Source organism: Hoplias malabaricus, chromosome 13 (assembly GCF_029633855.1).
Source record: "Hoplias malabaricus isolate fHopMal1 chromosome 13, fHopMal1.hap1, whole genome shotgun sequence".
NCBI classification, from domain to species: Eukaryota; Metazoa; Chordata; class Actinopteri; order Characiformes; family Erythrinidae; genus Hoplias; species Hoplias malabaricus.
Genome location: NC_089812.1, coordinates 23186141 through 23205759, shown reverse-complemented (window position 1 = coordinate 23205759; position 19619 = coordinate 23186141). Strand labels below are relative to the sequence as shown.

At 42.6% G+C, this 19619-nt stretch overlaps 1 protein-coding gene across 1 annotated transcript in view; it reads left to right on the top strand.

Annotated features, from left to right (window-relative positions):
* The first annotated feature begins 404 nt into the window (after window positions 1–404).
* Window positions 405–19619, top strand: part of abcc1 (ATP binding cassette subfamily C member 1 (ABCC1 blood group)) — a 30518-nt gene continuing 11303 nt past the window's right edge. The window contains exons 1-17 of the mRNA XM_066642675.1: window positions 405–544; window positions 2677–2853; window positions 3379–3504; window positions 4689–4826; window positions 5444–5569; window positions 5646–5707; window positions 7713–7844; window positions 8529–8753; window positions 12627–12804; window positions 15399–15560; window positions 15874–15966; window positions 16297–16500; window positions 16818–16964; window positions 17174–17261; window positions 18618–18687; window positions 18929–19055; window positions 19259–19435. Of these exons, the coding sequence (XP_066498772.1) occupies window positions 497–544; window positions 2677–2853; window positions 3379–3504; window positions 4689–4826; window positions 5444–5569; window positions 5646–5707; window positions 7713–7844; window positions 8529–8753; window positions 12627–12804; window positions 15399–15560; window positions 15874–15966; window positions 16297–16500; window positions 16818–16964; window positions 17174–17261; window positions 18618–18687; window positions 18929–19055; window positions 19259–19435 (2280 nt within the window). The 5' untranslated portion in view covers window positions 405–496. The remainder of the gene's footprint in view (window positions 545–2676; window positions 2854–3378; window positions 3505–4688; window positions 4827–5443; window positions 5570–5645; window positions 5708–7712; window positions 7845–8528; window positions 8754–12626; window positions 12805–15398; window positions 15561–15873; window positions 15967–16296; window positions 16501–16817; window positions 16965–17173; window positions 17262–18617; window positions 18688–18928; window positions 19056–19258; window positions 19436–19619) is intronic.

Sequence of the window (19619 nt, the reverse complement as noted above, 5' to 3'; positions counted from 1 at the left end):
CATACACACACACACACACACAAAAATAATTTACACACATGTTTGCATCCATTGTGAGGACATTACACTGAACTTAACCCTAATATCAGTAACCTCAACCATAAAGTCAAATGGTGTTCAATATGAAATGAGATTTGGGACAGTCCTTTTGGACAAACTTGACTTCTGAGCCTAAGTTATCTAGATAACCGATTAATCCTGCTTACTTACCCCTGCACTAGACTTTACATATCCCTGATTCTAAACCTAACTCTACCTACTGCTAGACTAACCATAACCCTAACCCTAAACAGTCAGAAGTCCACACAATGTTGGTGTAAACATATTTTCGTCCCCACAACGTGAGTAAAACCGGATGACGACAACTACACGCATATATACACGCACACAAACACACTCGCACATTCAGCTAACACACAAACACACACAGCGCTTAGAGTCGGAATGAGAGCTCGGCTTCTGTGTCCAAATAAAAAGAGAATTCCGGCGGTGACGAATGGGTTTTAACAGCTTCTGCAGTTTAGATGGTTCCGATCCTTTCTGGGTGAGTTTGTCTAACGGTTCCATGGGTTAATTCTCCGGATTTTAACCTTTATATTTGCCCCAAAGTTGTTACTAGGTGCTTACCGGTCTCTTAACCTCGCAGTCAGCTACTTAGCTTTAGCTGTGGTTGGGAACTTTCCGTTCTACCTTAATCAGGACTGCAGTTACATACAGTCATGCTGCGGTTACATGAGTCTGCTATACCACTAAAGGTGGAACTGAGAGTTCCAAAAGAAGCTGGCACATACTTGTGTTTAAACGGTTGGGGAAGTAGTATTTTTGGATATTAACATGGCCCTTTGTTGTTTTAGAGACTTATGATTTGTATGTTTTTTTCCATTTTTTTTTTGGATTTTGAAGGTGATAAAAACGTTACCTTTAGCCATAGCTGAGTAATATGGTTGTATGTAATCGGGCTTTTCTTGCTTTCTTTCGTTTATTTTCTAATTAGGATATGTTTCAAGCTAATTTAGACACAATTCCGACATAATTCACAGTATATTTTATGTTCATTTACTGAGGGAATTATCAGTTCTACTTCCTTTACAGAGGGCGACAAAATTATATTTAAGGCAGAATTACTGTATATTGTCTGATTTTTATCGGATAAGGTGTTTAATATATCAATATACCAATATATATTAGAATTTATGCTTTTGCCCAGTATGTCAGTAACATTAACACATGGGCAGAAAGCAAGCTCTAAAATGTACAGATAATCTCCATAATTAGGCTATGGTTTATTCTTTTTAAATATGCAATACATTCAGGAATGTTTTATCATATTCTGACATTTCTGATTTGTTATTATAACCTCAGAAAGTTAAAAATGGCTGTGCCTAAAATGTCCATAATGTTGGGTATCTCAATGCTAACCTTACACTACATATCTTTAGAAAAACCAAGACTGAAGTCGGACCCCAGTCTCACAGCTATATACAAGTGTTCCTTAGTCACAGGCTGGTTTTGTGAAGACTGGGGGTCTTGCAGGGTCTCTGTTTGATCAAGAACCAAACTTTATGATCATAAAGATGAGGAAAAGGCCAGCTTAGGACAGCTCTCTTTACCGCCTCACACCAAATAATAGACAGTAACAAAAAACAACTCTCACAACACTTTTATGAGAAGTAAACACAGATGAGTAAATTCAGCGGATGTCCTATTGTGTCCAAACATCTTGTAGCCTATAATCTCCATAGCAAACCATTTGAGCCGCTGCACATGAGCTTAATGTTGCCATGTCCAAGGCCAAGTGTGGGCTAGGGGATCGTAATCCCGCCAGGGTTGGGCTGCAGAGCAGAAGAACTGTGTTCTCTGTTGTGCTGGAGGTCACAGCTCAATACCACCAGGTCACAAACAGTTCTTGAGCGAACTTGCTCCCAGGATCCAGCTCAGTGAGCAGCTGAGAGCTGAGGCAATGTTTACAGTGTCTCACTCTTCACCACAAATCATTAGTTTGGTGAGAGCTGATTCTTGTTTGTGTGAGTTTAACCCTGTCGTCACGTCGTTTTCATAGGTTCCAGCTTTTTCTCATCTCTGTGGTGGTCTCCCTGGCCCCTGCGAAGGAATCCGTTATTTAAAGTTTCTCAAATACAGACAGAGTTTATGAAAAACTCTCTTTTGTTTCACTGTCTGAACACCCCGTTTTCATTTCCAGAGTGGTGACTTTATAATAGGGCTGGGTGTTTCCACAGCTGCAGCAGGGTTTCTGGGTCCTGGGTTCAGTCCTTGGGTGACTGTCTGTGAGGAGTGTGGTGTGTTCTCCCTGTGTCTGTGTGGGTTTCCTCACACAGTCCAAGCACACATTGGTTAGTGGCGTAGCTGTGTGAGTGTGTGAAGCCCTGTCCAGTGTGTGTTGTTTGCACAAACATAAACATGACCTGCAGCCCCACAGAAACACCTTGCAGTTGTTGCTCATTCATTTTGAATTGCCTTTGTAGAGTAAATTGCCTTTGTGTGTTTAAAGGATGAGGAGATATAAAAATAAGCAAACATGAGCAGTCTGTTTTATTCAGGGGGATTTTGGGGACCGTGAATAATCTCAGTGTTGTCTTTCACATGACGTTTATTTACACCTTGTTGTTGCATGCAATTCAGATGCAGTGCATGATGTTTACTTCTGTATTTGCTCAGGATTGGAACCGAACGTGGTACACACAGCACCCGGACCTGACGAAGTGTTTCCAGAACACAGTGCTGGTGTGGGTGCCCTGTCTCTACCTCTGGGTCTTCGCTCCCTTCTACTTCTGGTACCTCAAAAGCCATGACAGAGGATATATATGTATGAGCCACCTCAATAAAGCCAAAACTGTGAGTACAGACACACACTCAGAGCTTAAGGACAAGGGTTTAAATCCCATTAGAACTATGTTTCAGAAACTGACTGGGTTGTCTTATTTTTAATTTTTTTTTACAAGTGTTTTATTTCTTGTTGTCATCTAAAGTTACATTTTATCTGAAAGAGTTAACGCTGCTCTGATAGAACTGGGTCAGAAGACACACTGCTGAAATGGTTAATGACACTGGGTCCAGGTTAACACCAATATAGCTCCTTATTTCACATTAAACCTCTCTAAAGCCCATCCCTGCATGGCAGCGGTGTTTCCTTTCAGTGAGACAATGCTCCATGCTGCAGTTTGAGGAACTTGTGAAGAGTTCAAGGTGTTGACTTGACCTTTAGTGGAAAGTTTCTTGATATTTTAGGAGTTAACAGGAGACTCAGTGTTGTGTAAGCTGCTGAAGTTCAGCTATGAAACAGCAGTGATTCTCCTGCTGTTGTTCAGTGCTGGCATAAGATCGTTTTTCTTATCTCCATGTGTTCTCTTCCTCTGTAAGGTTACTGGATTCTTGCTGTGGATTATCTGCTGGGCAGATGTTTTTTACTCTTTCTGGGAAAGAGGCAGAGGAGTGGCAAGTGCTGCGGTGTACTTAGTCAGCCCCACAATGCTCGGCATCACAATGGTGAGTATTTATGTATAAAATGACCTTATATCTGAGAGTGAATGGCCAGTATGAGCTTGTAAAAGTACCTAAGGCTGTCGTTGGTAAACATGTTAACACTATTGATCCTGAAAAGGATTTCAGTGTTTGTTTGTTAGGTCAGAAATAGAGGAAAAGTGTTAAACTGTTTATTTAATGGGAAATCACATGTCCCTACAAATAAATTCTACAAAATACATCATATCCCTTTTCTAGGGCTGAACATTTTAGTGATTTTTTTTCCTAACTAATACAGCAGTTCCAGGTTAAATTTAGAAATGAAAATCCAGGCATTTTAATTCTTATTGGTAGCAACAATTTCTATAATTCAAAAGGCTGAACAATTATGTTGTGTTCGTGTCCACAGCGTAGAGTCCAGCTGCCTCTGATTGATCTAGCAATGTCATAGAAGCTAAATATCCATGTTAAAAAACATGTTAAAATAGCCTGGGTCTTTGGAAGCTGCACTCTACAGACTGAGATTTCCAAATAAACAGACTGAGACCCCCCCCACCCCCAAAAAATCTTTTTAAATATCAGTGTATATCATGATATAAAATGTTTCAATAACAATGATATGATTTTTAAACACATTTTCAATGTTTCAATTTACATCATTTATAACATCTGTCACTGACTGACAGTCATTACAGGGCACTGTCTTCACTCAATATAAATTTGACTTTAAAAAATAATTGATGTTTGCTGGTGATGTCACGTTTCTTGTTTGTTCTTGGAAGTTTTTCAGATGATTTTATACTACTCTTATCGATATTTCACAAAGCATGCGTTAACGGTGCCAGTGGGGCTAGGTACAGCCTTAGTCACCAGGGAGGCCAGTGTGGATTTACAGTTGATGATGGTAAAGGGTGAGGTAGGACTTTTAAACTAGCTTGGAGAGGGTGGCCTTCTGGGGGTGTCTTGGGCTTAATTCAGAGAAAGACCAACGAGAGGAGGTGCCTACCTGATGACCGCTGTGAAGAGTTATTGCATACAAGGAACACACAATGTATAAAATAGGGCCGGTTCAGAATTTCCAGTGTATTAAACTCAGCAAAAATAGAAATTAAGCTTTGTGTATTACAGAATAATTCCACATTTAACTGTGTACTTATTTACACTTGGAAAGATCATGTTGTATATGACTGAGTGTGTTTGTCCTGCAGTTGCTGGCCACATTGTTGATACAATACGAGCGGGTAAAAGGAGTCCAGTCCTCTGGGATTATGCTCAATTTTTGGCTCATATCTGCAGTGTGTGCCACAGTTACCTTTCGATCCAAAATCCTTCAGGCTCTGGATGAGGTGAGACTCGCAGTTACTCTTTGAACTCCCTGATACTCTGGGACTCAGGGGAATAAACGAGACATACAGAAATATGAGTATGTTTGACTGGATGTGGGGAACATGATACACAACACACATAAAGACCCAAATACCCCACTTAAGCCAGCATTGTAAACGTGATTATGTAGTGGCACATTGCTTTATAGAATAAAAAGTGGGTCTTAATTTGGTATGGTGGATATAAAAGACTACATTAATCGACACAGGAAGGGTTGAGTGCATCACACAGCCGTAGCAGTGTTTTAAATCACTGTATCTTTTAACTGGATAAATCTATAGATGTACATTTTACTCTGTATCTTTTTTTAGCATTTTATATAATCTATGTAAGTAGTGACTGCATTTGTGATTGTCTCCCTCTTGTTCAAATACAGTAGCTTTGAAACATTTATTTTTGAAAAATGTATCTATATTTATTAAAACATACATGTTTATTCATCCATTTTCTGGCTAGTTTCCTGTTTTTAAATTTTATTTATATCTTTTTTTTTTGCATATAAAAAAATCTGTTAAAATATTTTAAATATTGTTATTCTCTGTTAAAAATTTCACTTTGTATTTTCTCCACTCCTTAGCCAGCCACAGTAGACGTGTTCCGATACAGCACTTTCTATGTTTACTATGCTCTGCTGCTGGTCTCTCTGGTTCTCTCCTGCATCTCAGACCAGCCTCCTCTCTTCTCTCAGGCAGTCAAAGAGTCTGTGAGTACAATCGATGTCTGACTTACCCCTCTGGTCAATGTTGACGTGGTTAAAGTTATTGTTTGTGTTTGCACAGAATCCGTGTCCTGAAGCTGGAGCGTGCTTTCTCTCCAGGATTAGCTTCTGGTGGATCACAGGGTGAGTGACACAAACAGCTGCTATTTTAAAGGAGCGGTCTGTCATTTTTTTTCCACCAAGATGAAGCAAATGGTAATTAAGAAAATTATTATTATGTGAATTATTATTAGTTAATTCATGCTTTATTAAACAATCCCTCACAACTCTAACAGCCCTGATGTGTCTGATCCACTCGTGCCAGCACAGCATACTATAACTATATAACTATAATAGTGTTGGCCAGTTCTCGACCAGAGCAGCCCCCACACAAACCACTTCATAGCAATATTTCATGCCTCTTCATTTTGTCTGTACAGTTACCAGAACAGCAGCAGGTAGTGTCGCAGTCACACAGCTCCAGGGACCATGTCTGTGTGGGTGCTCCAGTTTCCTCACACATTCAAAAAAATAAATAAATAAATAAATACATAGGTGTGAGTGTGTGTTGCCCTGCGAAGGACTGGCACCCCCTTCAGTGTGTGGTCCCACCTTGTGCCCAGTGATTCTGGGTATGCCCCAGACCCACTGTGGTCCTGAACTGGAACAGCACTTACAAAGGATGAATGAATAAATAATATTTAAATGTTAAAAATAATATTTAAAAAAATGTTAAATCCATCTCATAAATCCACCTTTTTGATTCAGAAACATTTCAATATCACACCAAACCCACGCCAGTGTCACTGAGAAATCTTAAACGCCAGCCAAATCATACCTGTATTGTGGGGTTCTTGGGGGGGTCCTGAGCATTGGAAAAACTGTAAGAAACTGGGCAAGCAATGTATGTAGACTGTAGAGCAACAGATTTTACAGTCTGTAATTGTAGAACTACGAAGTGCTTCTGTGTGGTCAGTGAAGCTGAGTGAGTGGACGATGAGTGCAGCATAACGTGAGTTATATCACTGTGGATAAATGTAGTCACTGACAACAACAAAAGAAACATTGTGCTTCTCCACCAATCAGACTGTGTCTTTAACTGTGTATAAAAATGGACAAACTAAATGTGAAAATGCTAAGTGAAACTAACTCTAGACTTCCTTTTTTTTATTTTTGAACTTGCATTGTCTTGCTTCAGCGTAATTTAACCATTTACATTTGTCATTTTGCCCAGCTCCCTCTAATCTGTAAGGCTGTGTTATGGAGTGTTTATTGAACACACACCTCAAAGCAGTTATTGCAGGGAGTCTTGTTTCAGTCGTAATTAAACGTTCCTGTTCTGGTTCATCAAGGTTTTTAAGAACATGTGATTTCTTTAGGCAGGGTGTGTGTTGGCCTAAAGATTGGAAATGTTGGTTTAGAGGTAGGAAGCATGCCATTTTAAATACAATTCTTTCGTCTGGGATAAACAACATGATTTTCTTAGTGTTTTGTCGCTGTGGTCAATATGTACACTGACCAACAGCTAGTTTGATATAAAGATTAATTCAAACCCTGTTCCTGGAAAAAAAGTTTTTAAATTAATTATTATTATTTTTTTGTAAACTTTGGGAAAAAAAACAAAGCTCTGTGAAGTATTAAATCTCTTGAAGTATCATTAATCTGAAAACAGCACAAAAGCAAAAAATTCCAGTTTTACATAGCATCATGAGCTCAGGAGGACTCCGGAGAAAACCGCTGTCACAACAGCGTCCACTGCATCAATGGACGGTTGAGCAGCTCAAGTCTTGTACTGAATGAGAACAGGCAAAAATGTTTAGCTTACAGATCTGCAGCGCTGAGTCTCCACAGTTCCCAAACACCAGCAAACATTTATATTTACAAAATACAATCAAGTTTGTAAGGCACAACATTGGAAATCTTCTTTTTCTTCAGTTAAACAAATTTTCAGGGTAATGAACACAGCACATATTCCTGATTTTACTGCCGTTTTACTGTCCAGATTTTAGGTAGCAGAGCTTGTAGATTTGGAGCAGAATTCATCCTGTTTACCTGTGTTTAGTGCAGATTTATTTATTCATTTCTTTATTTTAACTGTATTTGAAACTCCAATCCTTGATGTAAAGGACTGTTTTTCTGTTTACTGAAGGTTGATGGTACAAGGTTATAGAAGGCCTCTAGAAGAGAAAGATCTATGGTCATTAAATGCAGAAGATAGATCTCCGGCAGTGGTTCCACAGCTGGTCAAACGCTGGGACCATGAGTGCAACAAGACCAAAAAGTAAGTCAGTCTCTCTCTCTCTCTCTCTCCAGTATTTTTACCTTAATATTCCAGCTTCAGAATAACTGTGATGCCTCACTTGAGCTGTAATAAGTGAAAAGAGACTCAATCTTTGCTGCTCTAGGCTCAGCACATCAGACATTGCTCTAGGTAACTTTAGAATGAGGATAGGACCCACCCTTTCTCTCGTTCCTCACTCATTTCAGTAAAGTGCTAAAGACAAGGTTAAACGCAACAAAATGGACACAACAAGTGCGGTGAAAAAAGAGCACTGAGTAAAAACATAAAAGAAAGAAAACAGCTAAAAACCAGACCGTCTGCTCCTCACTCCTCACTGCTGTGCACTCGGGGTCGGGGTGAACAGCGAGCAGCTCATTATCATTTAAAGGAACAGGTGCTGAAAGCGGGTGTTCTGAACAGGGCTGTTTAGACATGGGGAGAACGCTGCTGTGGGGCTCGTGGGGTTTGGACCAAAGCATGTCACAGATGTTTCATTAAGAAACAGAACTGTGTTCCACTGTGGAGAAGAGGGAGAGTATGTTCCTCTTTAATTATACACATTGGGATGCTGCTTAATCACCATCTCCCTCTGAGTCCACGTCAGTTTAAGGTGTATGGTGTGTTGTTTGTTACTCTTTGTGTTGTTACTATTTTTGGTCAAATTCACTTTGTCTTGTTTTTCAGGCCCGAGGATAAGATGATGTATTCTCCCAAACGCTCTGGGTCTGAGAAGAAGGACGGCCGGCCGATAGAGGAGTCTGAGATTTTGATAATGAAAACTTCTCCTAAAAGCAGGGAACCCTCCTTGTTCCTAGCTCTCTGCCGGACATTCGGCCCTTATTTCCTGGTCAGCTCCATCTACAAGATCATCCATGACATCCTCATGTTTGTTGGACCAGAAATCCTCAGGTACTTCATTCTTACTCTTCTGTGTACATCTGTGTGTGTGAAACACCACCTCTTCTGACATTCACTGGCCGCTTTATCAGAAACGCCCGTCTTCTGCTGACATTCACTGGCCGCTTTATCAGAAACGCCCGTCTTCTGCTGACATTCACTGGCCGCTTTATCAGAAACGCCCGTCTTCTGCTGACATACACTGGCCGCTTTATCAGAAACGCCCGTCTTCTGCTGACATTCACTGGCCGCTTTATCAGAAACGCCCGTCTTCTGCTGACATTCACTGGCCGCTTTATCAGAAACGCCCGTCTTCTGCTGACATTCACTGGCCGCTTTATCAGAAACGCCCGTCTTCTGCTGACATTCACTGGCCGCTTTATCAGAAACGCCCGTCTTCTGCTGACATTCACTGGCCGCTTTATCAGAAACGCCCGTCTTCTGCTGACATTCACTGGCCGCTTTATCAGAAACGCCCGTCTTCTGCTGACATTCACTGGCCGCTTTATCAGAAACGCCCGTCTTCTGCTGACATTCACTGGCCGCTTTATCAGAAACGCCCGTCTTCTGCTGACATTCACTGGCCGCTTTATCAGAAACGCCCGTCTTCTGCTGACATTCACTGGCCGCTTTATCAGAAACGCCCGTCTTCTATATTCATACTCTATGAAAGTGAGTTAGGAGTCATAATAATAATGGTATTACTACTACTACTACTACTAATAATAATAATAATAAAAATAGTAATAAAAAAACAACTAATACATCTAGTTAATAAGGTAATAATTTAATATTTATATTATTCTAAGCTTGAACGGATGGGACTGAGGAACATCCTGCGGTTCTCCAGACTGGAGGTGTGTGTTTGTGTGTGTTTTCTCCTGTGTTCAGAGCTGATTGTTTCTGTGTGAGGAGTTTGTTTTTCTTTCCTCTGAGCTGCTCCTGACGGAGACGCAGAGACTCTGCGGGATGATTTCTGTCCCTCAGCAGCAGCCGTGGCCTTTTGAGCCTAGTTTTCTTTACTTTGCAGGATGTGATCGAGTTACAAACCGGTCTCTGAGCTGAAACATCTCTGAGAGGCTGAACATTTCTCAGGCTGCTGCATGTCTATTCAACTAGAGCTTATCGTGCTTCCAGAAGCAGTGAAACTACATTCCAGTGTTTATGATCCTCCCTGCTTTAATTTTACTGCTGATCACATCTCTCAGCGTGACTCATGGATTTATGCTTATGTTATTTTGGTCCTCAAGGGAGATATTTCTGTTTTATTTCCACAAATTCTAGCAGGAAACAAGCCCCCTCAGTGTGCTGGAAAAGCCCAGAGCAGAAAGGGCCACTAGTCAGTGCCCCGCTCCCTCGTCTGAGTCTGTCCAATTACAGCGATGGACCTGCGTTCATGTGAGGGCGCAAAGACGAGGTTAAATGCAGCAAAACAGACACCACGAGAGCACTGAGTAAAAACAGAAGAACCAAGAGAAAACGGCTAAAAACCACAACTTCTGCTCCTTGCTCCTCACTGCTGTGCGCTCGGGGTCGGGGAGAACAGTGAGCGGCTCATTATCATTTAAAGGAACAGGCGTTCTGAACAGGGCTGTTTAGACAGGAGAAGAATGCTGCTGTGGGGTATTGACAAAAGAAGTAAGAACCATGTTCCAGTGTGGAGAAGAGGGGGAGTGTGTCCCTGTAAAGGGCTTTCCTCCTGGTTACCACTAATGTAAATGAGATTCTGTGTTATGTCAAGTTTTCTGTGATTGTACAGTACTGTGCAGAAGTCTTAGGCACCTAAGATAATTTATATTATACACACATACACATACAGTGGAACCTCTACCTACGAACTTGATCCGTTCTGTGACCCGGTTCGTAAGTGGAAAAAGCCCCCACCCCGAAAGTCACACTTGTTGCACTGATATATGTTTACAACACTCCCAAATTAGTAAAAAATGCATAGCATTACTAAAAATAAAAAAGAAATACCGTGGTAATAGTAATAAAAAAGAAATAAAGTTTTAAGTGGTTACATATCAAAGATGTGACAACTGGCTGGAGAAGTAACACAGGCACTGGCTGTATGACAAGAGGTGGGGGGTGGGTGGAATAATAGGTGAAGAGTAGGCAGGTGAATGTGGAGAGACGAAGCGTAGATACGGCTTAACTTAGCACGAATTTCGATGTCTGCAATTTACACAAATGGTAAAACTACAATTTGCTAATCTTAAATGCTCACTCAAGTCTGGGCACACTGGGAGACTCGCCTATTGGGGTCAGTGGCCATTTCCAGCCGCCGGCTTGGCGGAGGCTCGCGTTCGTTTCTAGAGTCATGGTTCGTTGGTGGAGGCAAAAAATATTCAAATGCCCGGTTTGTATCTTGGAAAGTTCGTTAGTATAGGCGTTCATTAGTAGAGGTGTGTGTGTGTATACCAGAGCCTGCACCAGACTTACTGAGAAAATAATAAAATTATATATGATCACCCTCTGCTGTGATATGAGCCCTGCGTTTGGTGGGAATCAGAACTCTCGCTGCTGGGTTTTGTATGTACTGGAGATGATTAATCAGTTTAACTGGAGGACCATAGAAAAGTGAGCAGTGCATTTAAACGTACAGTGTTACAAAGATGTTAAAATGCAGTGTTGCGTCAAGGAGCAACCCAACAGGAGCTTGTTTAATAGCAACGTCATCTATGTCAGCAGTAAAGTGTACACGAGAAATTCGTTTGTAACACACAATGAGAAAGGAAAACTGTGACTTCTTCTTTTTTTTATTTTATTTTTCTATTTTTTATTTTTTATTTTTTGTCTAAGACTCAAAGTGTCGGAGAACCTAATAAAAATTTTGAGGAAAAGAATAATATTCTGAGATCTGAGGTGTAACTGTAGATGGATGTGGGATCACCATTTGGCAAACAATAGGTCACTGTTGCCCTTCCTGTTTGTGTAATAAATGATGATTAAAGGCACTTACTGTGTTTAACACCTAATTAGTAACATTTAGTACAACCACTTATAATTTAAAACTTTATAAGTGTAGTGTTAAGCATTACCGAATTAACAACCTAAGGCTTTCAGCGCCAGAGCATATGCTTGTTGTTGCTGTGTCTGAGCATGTATAGCACACTGGTCACAGCCAGGAGATACCATGTTTACAGCAAGGGTCAGGGAGTGAGAGGAAATGATGTGTGTTTGTTTGTGCTCTGGAGATATAGGATTAATTTCAATGAACCGGGTAAACATATGGAGCTTTTCCACTACATAGAACCTACACGACTCTACTTGACTCGACACAGCTCTTTTGCTTTTCCACTGGCCAAATCTGGTACCTGGTACCTGGAACCAGGTAGGTTTTCAGTCCCAGCTCCCTTGGGGTTCCAATTGTGCCAAGTAGGTACTAAATGGTGACATGTAAACCCTGCAGATTGCTTATTGGCCAGAGCCATGTCAATCATGATGAAATGCAGAGAAATTACAGCAGCTTTCACATTTGTTTTGATTGGACTCACAGCAGCAGCTCGTACATTGAGATGTTTTGAAGAAGTTTATATGCTCCTTGGGTTGGTGACCGACACACATTTTCAGTGAAAGCTGAACATACGACAAATAAAACTGATCTGTGAGAACTGGGGCGTGGAGCCGTGTTCAATCCAAAAATCAAAAACAACACGCGAATATATGATGAGTAAACAGCGGCAAAATTTTCTTCTGCCATTGCTGTGGTTTTTGAAAAGCCAGCGATTCCTGTTAGAGATGTGGTTTTGTGATGTCACCAGGTCCAATTCGTGGGGGAGCCCTGCCAGTGGAAAAGCGACAAGTTTTAAGCGTGCTGAGTCGTGTAGAGTCGAGATGATTAGAGCTGGTGGAAAAGCACCAATAATCTTCTCCTCTTCTCAGGCTGCTGATCCAGTTTGTGAATGACTCCAGTGCCCCCTACTGGCGTGGCTACTTCTACACGGCTCTACTCTTTGTTTGCACCTGCGTCCAGACGCTGATTCTGCAGAAATATTTCCACGTCTGCTTCGTGACGGGAATGAGGCTTCGCACGGCCATTGTGGGAGCCGTCTACAGAAAGGTGAGCTCCTTTAGTAAAAGGTTATTCTGTATCCAGTTCTCTTTCAACAGTTGCTCGGTATCTCACTATGGGAAATGCCCTCTGGTGTGACAGACCAGAAGAACCAATAACACCACGTCTGGCAATGGACAGACCAATCAAAATTGTGATATGGGAGTACAAACTCTCAATCATATAACCCATCCCTTGCTCCCAGCTCTCATTCTCTTCCCCCCACCCGTGAAGATCACATACCTTCCTTAGCACTGTTGGATAGCTGTCTCCCACTAGAAGGAGGACTTCTTGTGATTAATGGCCTCCATATGACAGCTCTCAGCTGGAGGGGAAACCCGAATATTTTCAGAACGGGTGTGCCTCTAGGAATAGTGTTGTCCAGAAAAGTGTCAACCACAGATGCATGACTCTCAGGCTGGGCCACAGTGTTCGATGGCGGGACAGCAAGTGGGCTATGGAGCCTGCACAGCTCGCACATAAACTCTCTCGAGCTCAGGTCTTTCTCACGCTAAATTATTTCCTCCCACGGTTTCATGGTCAGCATGTCCTGATAAGAACGATCAACACGACCATGGTAGCATATATCAACTGCCAAGTCGGAATGTGCTCTTTCCAGCTTCTCAGTCAGGCATGCAAACTGATGTATGGAGCAAAGTGTATCTTGGGTTGCTACATGCAACGCACATACCGAGCCATATGAATGCGAGGGCGAATCTTGTCTCTGGGCGTCTCCCCTATACGGAGAGTGGAGACTTCACCCCCAGGCTGTCAGACATGGGAGAGATACTGCAAAGGTGCCATAGAGCTCTATGCCTCGTGCTCAAACGTGCATTGCCCTCTTCTCTCTCGTGGACACCGATGTACTGCTGGGTGTGGATGCATTAGCCCATGCCTGGCCAAATGCGTTTCCACCCCTGAGTCTATATCTCCCACTCTCAACAGAGTATGAGAATGGCCTATGCCTCTTGCTGATTGCCCCTTACTGCCCAGGGAAATTGTGGGTGGCAGAAATAAGTCAGCTATTATAAGGAGAACTTTGGCAACTACCATTGTGGAGGGACCTTCTGTTGCAAGCGCAAATTTATCACCCTCACCCACATCGACTGGCCCTCTGGGTCTGGCCCGTGAGAGGATGAATCTGAATTTTGGTCCCAACATGGGACCTTTCCATGCTTTCACTATCACCATTTGAACCACTGGAAAATATTAATAACAAAATTCTTTCCCTAAAGACCATTTTTATTACTGGCTTTAGTTTCTACTGAGCGGGTGGGTGAGTGTTATTAGTGCATCCAACCTGCATGAGCATCAACACAGACTCATCTAAATCAAAGTGGCTACCTAACCCAGGTCTGGGATACTTCACATAGCTGCAACACTCTAAGCCTTTCACTCTCCCCTTTTTTCTTCAGAGGAAGTTCTTAGGCTGCACTGTTTGTGTCCTGTTTGGGCATTACGCATTCATACAGAAAGGATTAAATGCTTCAGAGAGTCGGAACAGTTGTTTGTGTCATGGACTGCCCCTCATAAGGGTAAGTCTGTTTCATCCCAGGGTTTATCGCAGTGGATGGTGCAAGCTATTGCCTTAGCATATGAAGTCAAGGGCCTGCAGGACCCTAGAGGTCTAAAGGCCCATTCCACTAGGGGCATGGCTGCATCATGGGCTCTTTTAAAAGAGTTTCAGTTCAGGACATTTGTGCAGCTGCCAGTTGGGCTACGCCTCACACGTTTGTCAGATTTTATCAGCTTGATGTCACAGCTACTTCAGTGGCTCAGTGTAGCATCTTGAAAGGCTTTCTGAAAGACAATGTAATTTTGATGGACAACACAACTTCAGAAGGCATGCAATCCGGGAGTCTATATATAATCTCGGTTTTCTGATAACATGAGTGAGGTATCTCACCAACATTCCCTTCTTGCATATAGCAAGACGTGGTGTTATTGGTTCTTTCATGGTCTGACACGCCAGGGGGCATTTCCCATAGTGAGATACCTCACTCATGTTATCTGAGAACCGAGATTACACAAGTAAACGCTTTACACACTGGGGTGTCTCTTCATTTCCCACAGGCCACATTCTCTCTGTGGCCTGTTTGTTACTTATTGTCTGCTGTACATGTCTAGCATGTTTAACATTTACCATCTAAGTACATATTGTTTTCTCATTAAGCATAGGAGCAGTTCAAAATGATTTAGTGTTAACCTGTTATTAACACTTTATCTTTTGACACCTCTAGTTCTTACTTTGATGAATCTAGATATCTGGTATTTCAGATTATTTTTGACAGTGTCCTAAAGTGTTAAAGTGGCATGAGTAGCAAGAACAGAGGGTCTATTCTCCCTTTTAGAGCATCACAATGATTCTGAAGCTGTTTAAGATAGAAATACTACACTTTCCATTACACAAACCATATAATCCATTATAATTCAAACCCCTGCTTGTAAGAAGGTGAGGTTGACATGAGTTCCTGACTCTGTTTGTGAAATTACACAGACACTTTGAATCTAGAAGAATGTAGACTATGTGCTCTTTAGGAGGAGGTGGTGATCTCTGAGATGCAACACAAAGGCGTGTTGATTTTATCTGTGATGCTCTGCAGGCTCTGGTGATCACGAATGCAGCTCGGCGGACCTCCACAGTGGGCGAGATTGTGAATCTGATGTCTGTAGACGCTCAGCGCTTCATGGACCTGATCACTTACATCAACATGATCTGGTCAGCGCCGCTGCAGGTCATCCTTGCGCTCTACTTCCTCTGGCAGGTCAGAAAACACACACTTCTGTTTCACACTCATAAACAAATCCAGTCAGAGGTTTTAAATCCAGGTTGGCTTCCTTCTGTGTAAAACAGACACACATTTGATAGATTTTTCTAGGTGAAAATTATAGTATATAATGTGTTGCGCTGATATAAATGGATCAGACACAGCTGATGCTGAATGATTACAGTGCGCTGGAGGATGTCGTTTAGCCGCTGCCATGTGGTGATGGGGCTCTTTCTGTGAGGAGAGTTGGTGTTTGCTGTTAATTCTGCATTCCTGTGTAGAAGTGTGTGGCTGTTTCTCTTTTGTGCAGAATCTGGGTCCCTCTGTTCTGGCTGGGGTTGCTGTGATGGTGCTGATGGTTCCAGTGAATGCAGTGATAGCCATGAAAACCAAAGCGTACCAGGTAAACACTGGAGTAAACTCCCTCATCTGCTCCAAAAAACACCACCTCCGTTTTTTTGGGGAGGGGGAACTGATGCCCTATAAAGCACCACAGTTAGAGAAACTAGCTCACACATAGCATGGGTTTAGCAGTGGAAAAATGAACAGAACAAAACGGATGTGGTTTGGTTTACTACAGCAATAATTTCTGACCCAATCTCTTATTTGGGGCAGACACTGAAAGATAATGAGGACACTTGCTACTTTCCTTCTCTCCTTCTATGGTGAGAGGGTGACAGCAGTGAATTCCCGTGACTGAGCTCCAGTGTCTCTGCTGTCCGTCTGTCCTCAGGTGGCTCAGATGAAGAGCAAAGACAACAGGATCAAGCTGATGAATGAGGTTCTGAATGGGATTAAAGTCCTGAAGCTGTACGCCTGGGAGCTGGCCTTCAGAGATAAAGTCTCCACCATCAGAGAGAGTGAACTGCGGGTTCTGAAGAAAGCTGCATACCTCGGAGCCGTCTCCACATTCACCTGGGTCTGCGCTCCGTTCCTGGTGAGATGAATGGGTTATTTTTGGGGTAACAAATGAAGGGTCAGGACTTTAACACATGCATGTGTGTGTGACTGGGTGAGTGTGACTGTTTTTCCAATAATTCCAAGAATGAAGTGGTTACAGAAGATGAATGAATGAATATTAGAAAATAATAACCACAGCCTTCAGTGGGGAAGGTTTATATTTGAGGTTTAAATATTAATATACTTTTAAACAAACATAGCATTTTAAAGTTACGCATTGATGACCAATGGTTGGTGTTAAGTTGCAGAACTGCTGCTCCTATCTTCTGTTGATTATCTCTGTCATTCTGCTAGGTGGCACTCTCCACGTTTGCGGTGTATGTTCTGGTGGATGAGCACAATGTACTGGATGCTCAGAAAGCCTTTGTCTCTCTGGCTCTCTTCAACATCCTGCGTTTTCCTCTCAACATGCTGCCCATGGTCATCAGCAGCATGGTGCAGGTCAGTCTCTGGACACAGGGAATCTTTTTACTTCCAGCTCACTCACTCGCACATTCCCTTAAATACATATTCACTCGATCATTCACTCTTCTTACAAGGTGCTCCACAAGGGGGCACTGTTCAGTGCTGCACATTAATAATGCTGTGAACACGATGAAAAATCTATTCCCTGTCTCTTTGTGTGTGTGTGTGTGTGTGTGTGTGTGTAGGCGAGTGTGTCTATGAAGCGTCTACGTGTGTTTCTGTCTCATGAGGAGCTGGATGAGGACAATGTGGATCGCAGGTCCCTTACGGGCTGTAAGTCTCACACTTTACTGCAATTACAGAGTATTACGAGAGGGGGCGCTATACCATTTTATTCATTCATTCATTATCTGTAACCGCTTACCCAATTCAGGGTTGCGGTGGGTCCAGAGCCTACCTGGAATCATTGGGCGCAAGGCGGGAATACACCCTGGAGGGGGCGCCAGTCCTTCACAGGGCAACACAGACACACACATTAACTCACACACTCACACCTACGGACACTTTTGAGTCACCAATCCACCTGCAACGTGTGTTTTTGGACTGGGGGAGGAAAGCCACGTGGACACAGGGAGAACACACCAACTCCTTATACCCTTTTATACCCCTTAAAATAGCATTTAACTTTTGAAATAAAATCTGATTGACAAAATGAGGCATTGTTCTTTCGCGCATGTCTGTCAGTGTAAGAGCTTATTCAGCCGCCTGTCAGAGTGGAGTGCTCCTTGTTTGAGAACTATATTCTGCAATGATTTGTTGGTCACTCATACTACCCACATTTTAAAGCAATATCAGCAGATGACAAGAGATTCCAAACTAACAGAGCTTGCATTTCAACATGGGCATATAATAAGGAAATCCTTATTATGGCCTTAATCTGTGAAGCCCTCCAACCCACACAGTGTGAAACAAAACCGTAATCCGTTCTGATTCTGCTCTGCTTCTGCCCCACCCCATCGTCTGAGTGTGTCCAGTCATAGCTCTGCTCCCGTGTTTACTTGAGGGCGCAAAGACAAGTTTAAAGGCAGCAAAACGTGAAAACATCTAAAAACCAGAGCTTCTGCTCCTTGCTCATCACTGCTGTGCACTTGGGGCTGGAGTGAACAGTGAGTGGCTCAATATCATTTAAATGAACAGGTGCTGAAAGCAGGCGTTCTAAACAGGGCTGTTTAGACAGGGGGAGAATGCTGCTGTGGGTTTGGACCAAAGCAGGTCACAGACATTTCATTAAGAATCGGAACTGTGTTCCATTCAAGGAGCCCTTCTGCTTTCTCACAAGATGTGGATTGTTGGGAAAATATGAACTCTAGACCCTCATTGCCACTTTCCACTGCCTAGTAGCGTTTCTGCCCTGACCCCATTGTGCACAATGAAATATCTCGGCTTTACAGTCCACAGTAGACCTGGGTGTAATGTCTAGTGCTGTAAGAAGTTGTAGGAGACTCTTGGCTGGTGTTGGACGTCCAGAACATCTGAGCTCAGAAACAAAGCCGTCTTTGTTTCTGAGCTTTTAAATGAGCTCCCCTGTTTTATGAGACGATCGAGGGCATCTCTCAGATGTTTGAAAGTGTGGGCAGGTGTTTGATGTCCAGCTGAGAGACCTGAGAGCTGCTCTTTGTTTTTGTTAAGCTCCAGACAGCATCCGGATTGTGGACGGAGCCTTCAGCTGGTCTAAAGAAGACCCCCCAGCTTTGAAGAGGTAACTGCTTTTTGACTTCACAGAAACATAACTTACAGGCAGAGTCTGACCAGAAGTTCCCTTTCCATTACCTCTCTCACTGTGGTCAGTAAAAGCTTGAAGCTCCTGGAGCTATGAGGCTAACGCCATTTGGGATGAGAGCGGAAAGAATATTTCAGCCTAAACATTTAAACCACCTCCTAGTTTCTATTTGTCATCTGTGACATACATTAGTCTCTCTCTCTCTCTCTCTCTCTCTCAGGATTAATGTGTGTATCCCTGAGGGGTCTCTGGTGGCTGTGGTGGGTCATGTTGGCTCTGGGAAGTCATCTCTGCTCTCTGCGCTGCTTGGAGAAATGCACAAACAAGAAGGAACTGTCTCCATCAAGGTAACACTCATTGATTCATTTACCTTCATCCACTCACACAGGATGCACCACTCAGCTTTAAAATTTAAAGCCCCCTCATTGAGTGTGTGTGTGTATGTATGTTACAGTAAGACATGTCACTCACAACATGTGACGCACTTAGTGAAACGAAGAGATTCTGACTGCGATAAGGCTGTGATTTGCTGTGTTCCCTTGTTCTCTAGGGTTCTGTGGCGTATGTTCCCCAGCAGGCCTGGATTCAGAACGCCACTCTGAAGGAGAACATCATATTCGGACAGGAGAGGAAGGAGGGCTGGTATCAGAGGGTCCTGGAGGCCTGTGCTCTGCTCCCAGATCTGGAGATCCTCCCTGGAGGAGACGCCACTGAGATCGGGGAGAAGGTGAGCTCTGATTAGTTCTCGAGCCAGTAGTTAGAGGAAAATAGAAATAGTTAGTGCTTTTAATTTATAATTTTTTTTTCATTTAGTTTCTTTTCTCAAAAAATGATCTGTTCTGCACCTTGAAGTGTAATAGAGCAGAAACGTGCTGAAACATAATGAACATTTATTACTAGATATAAATAAT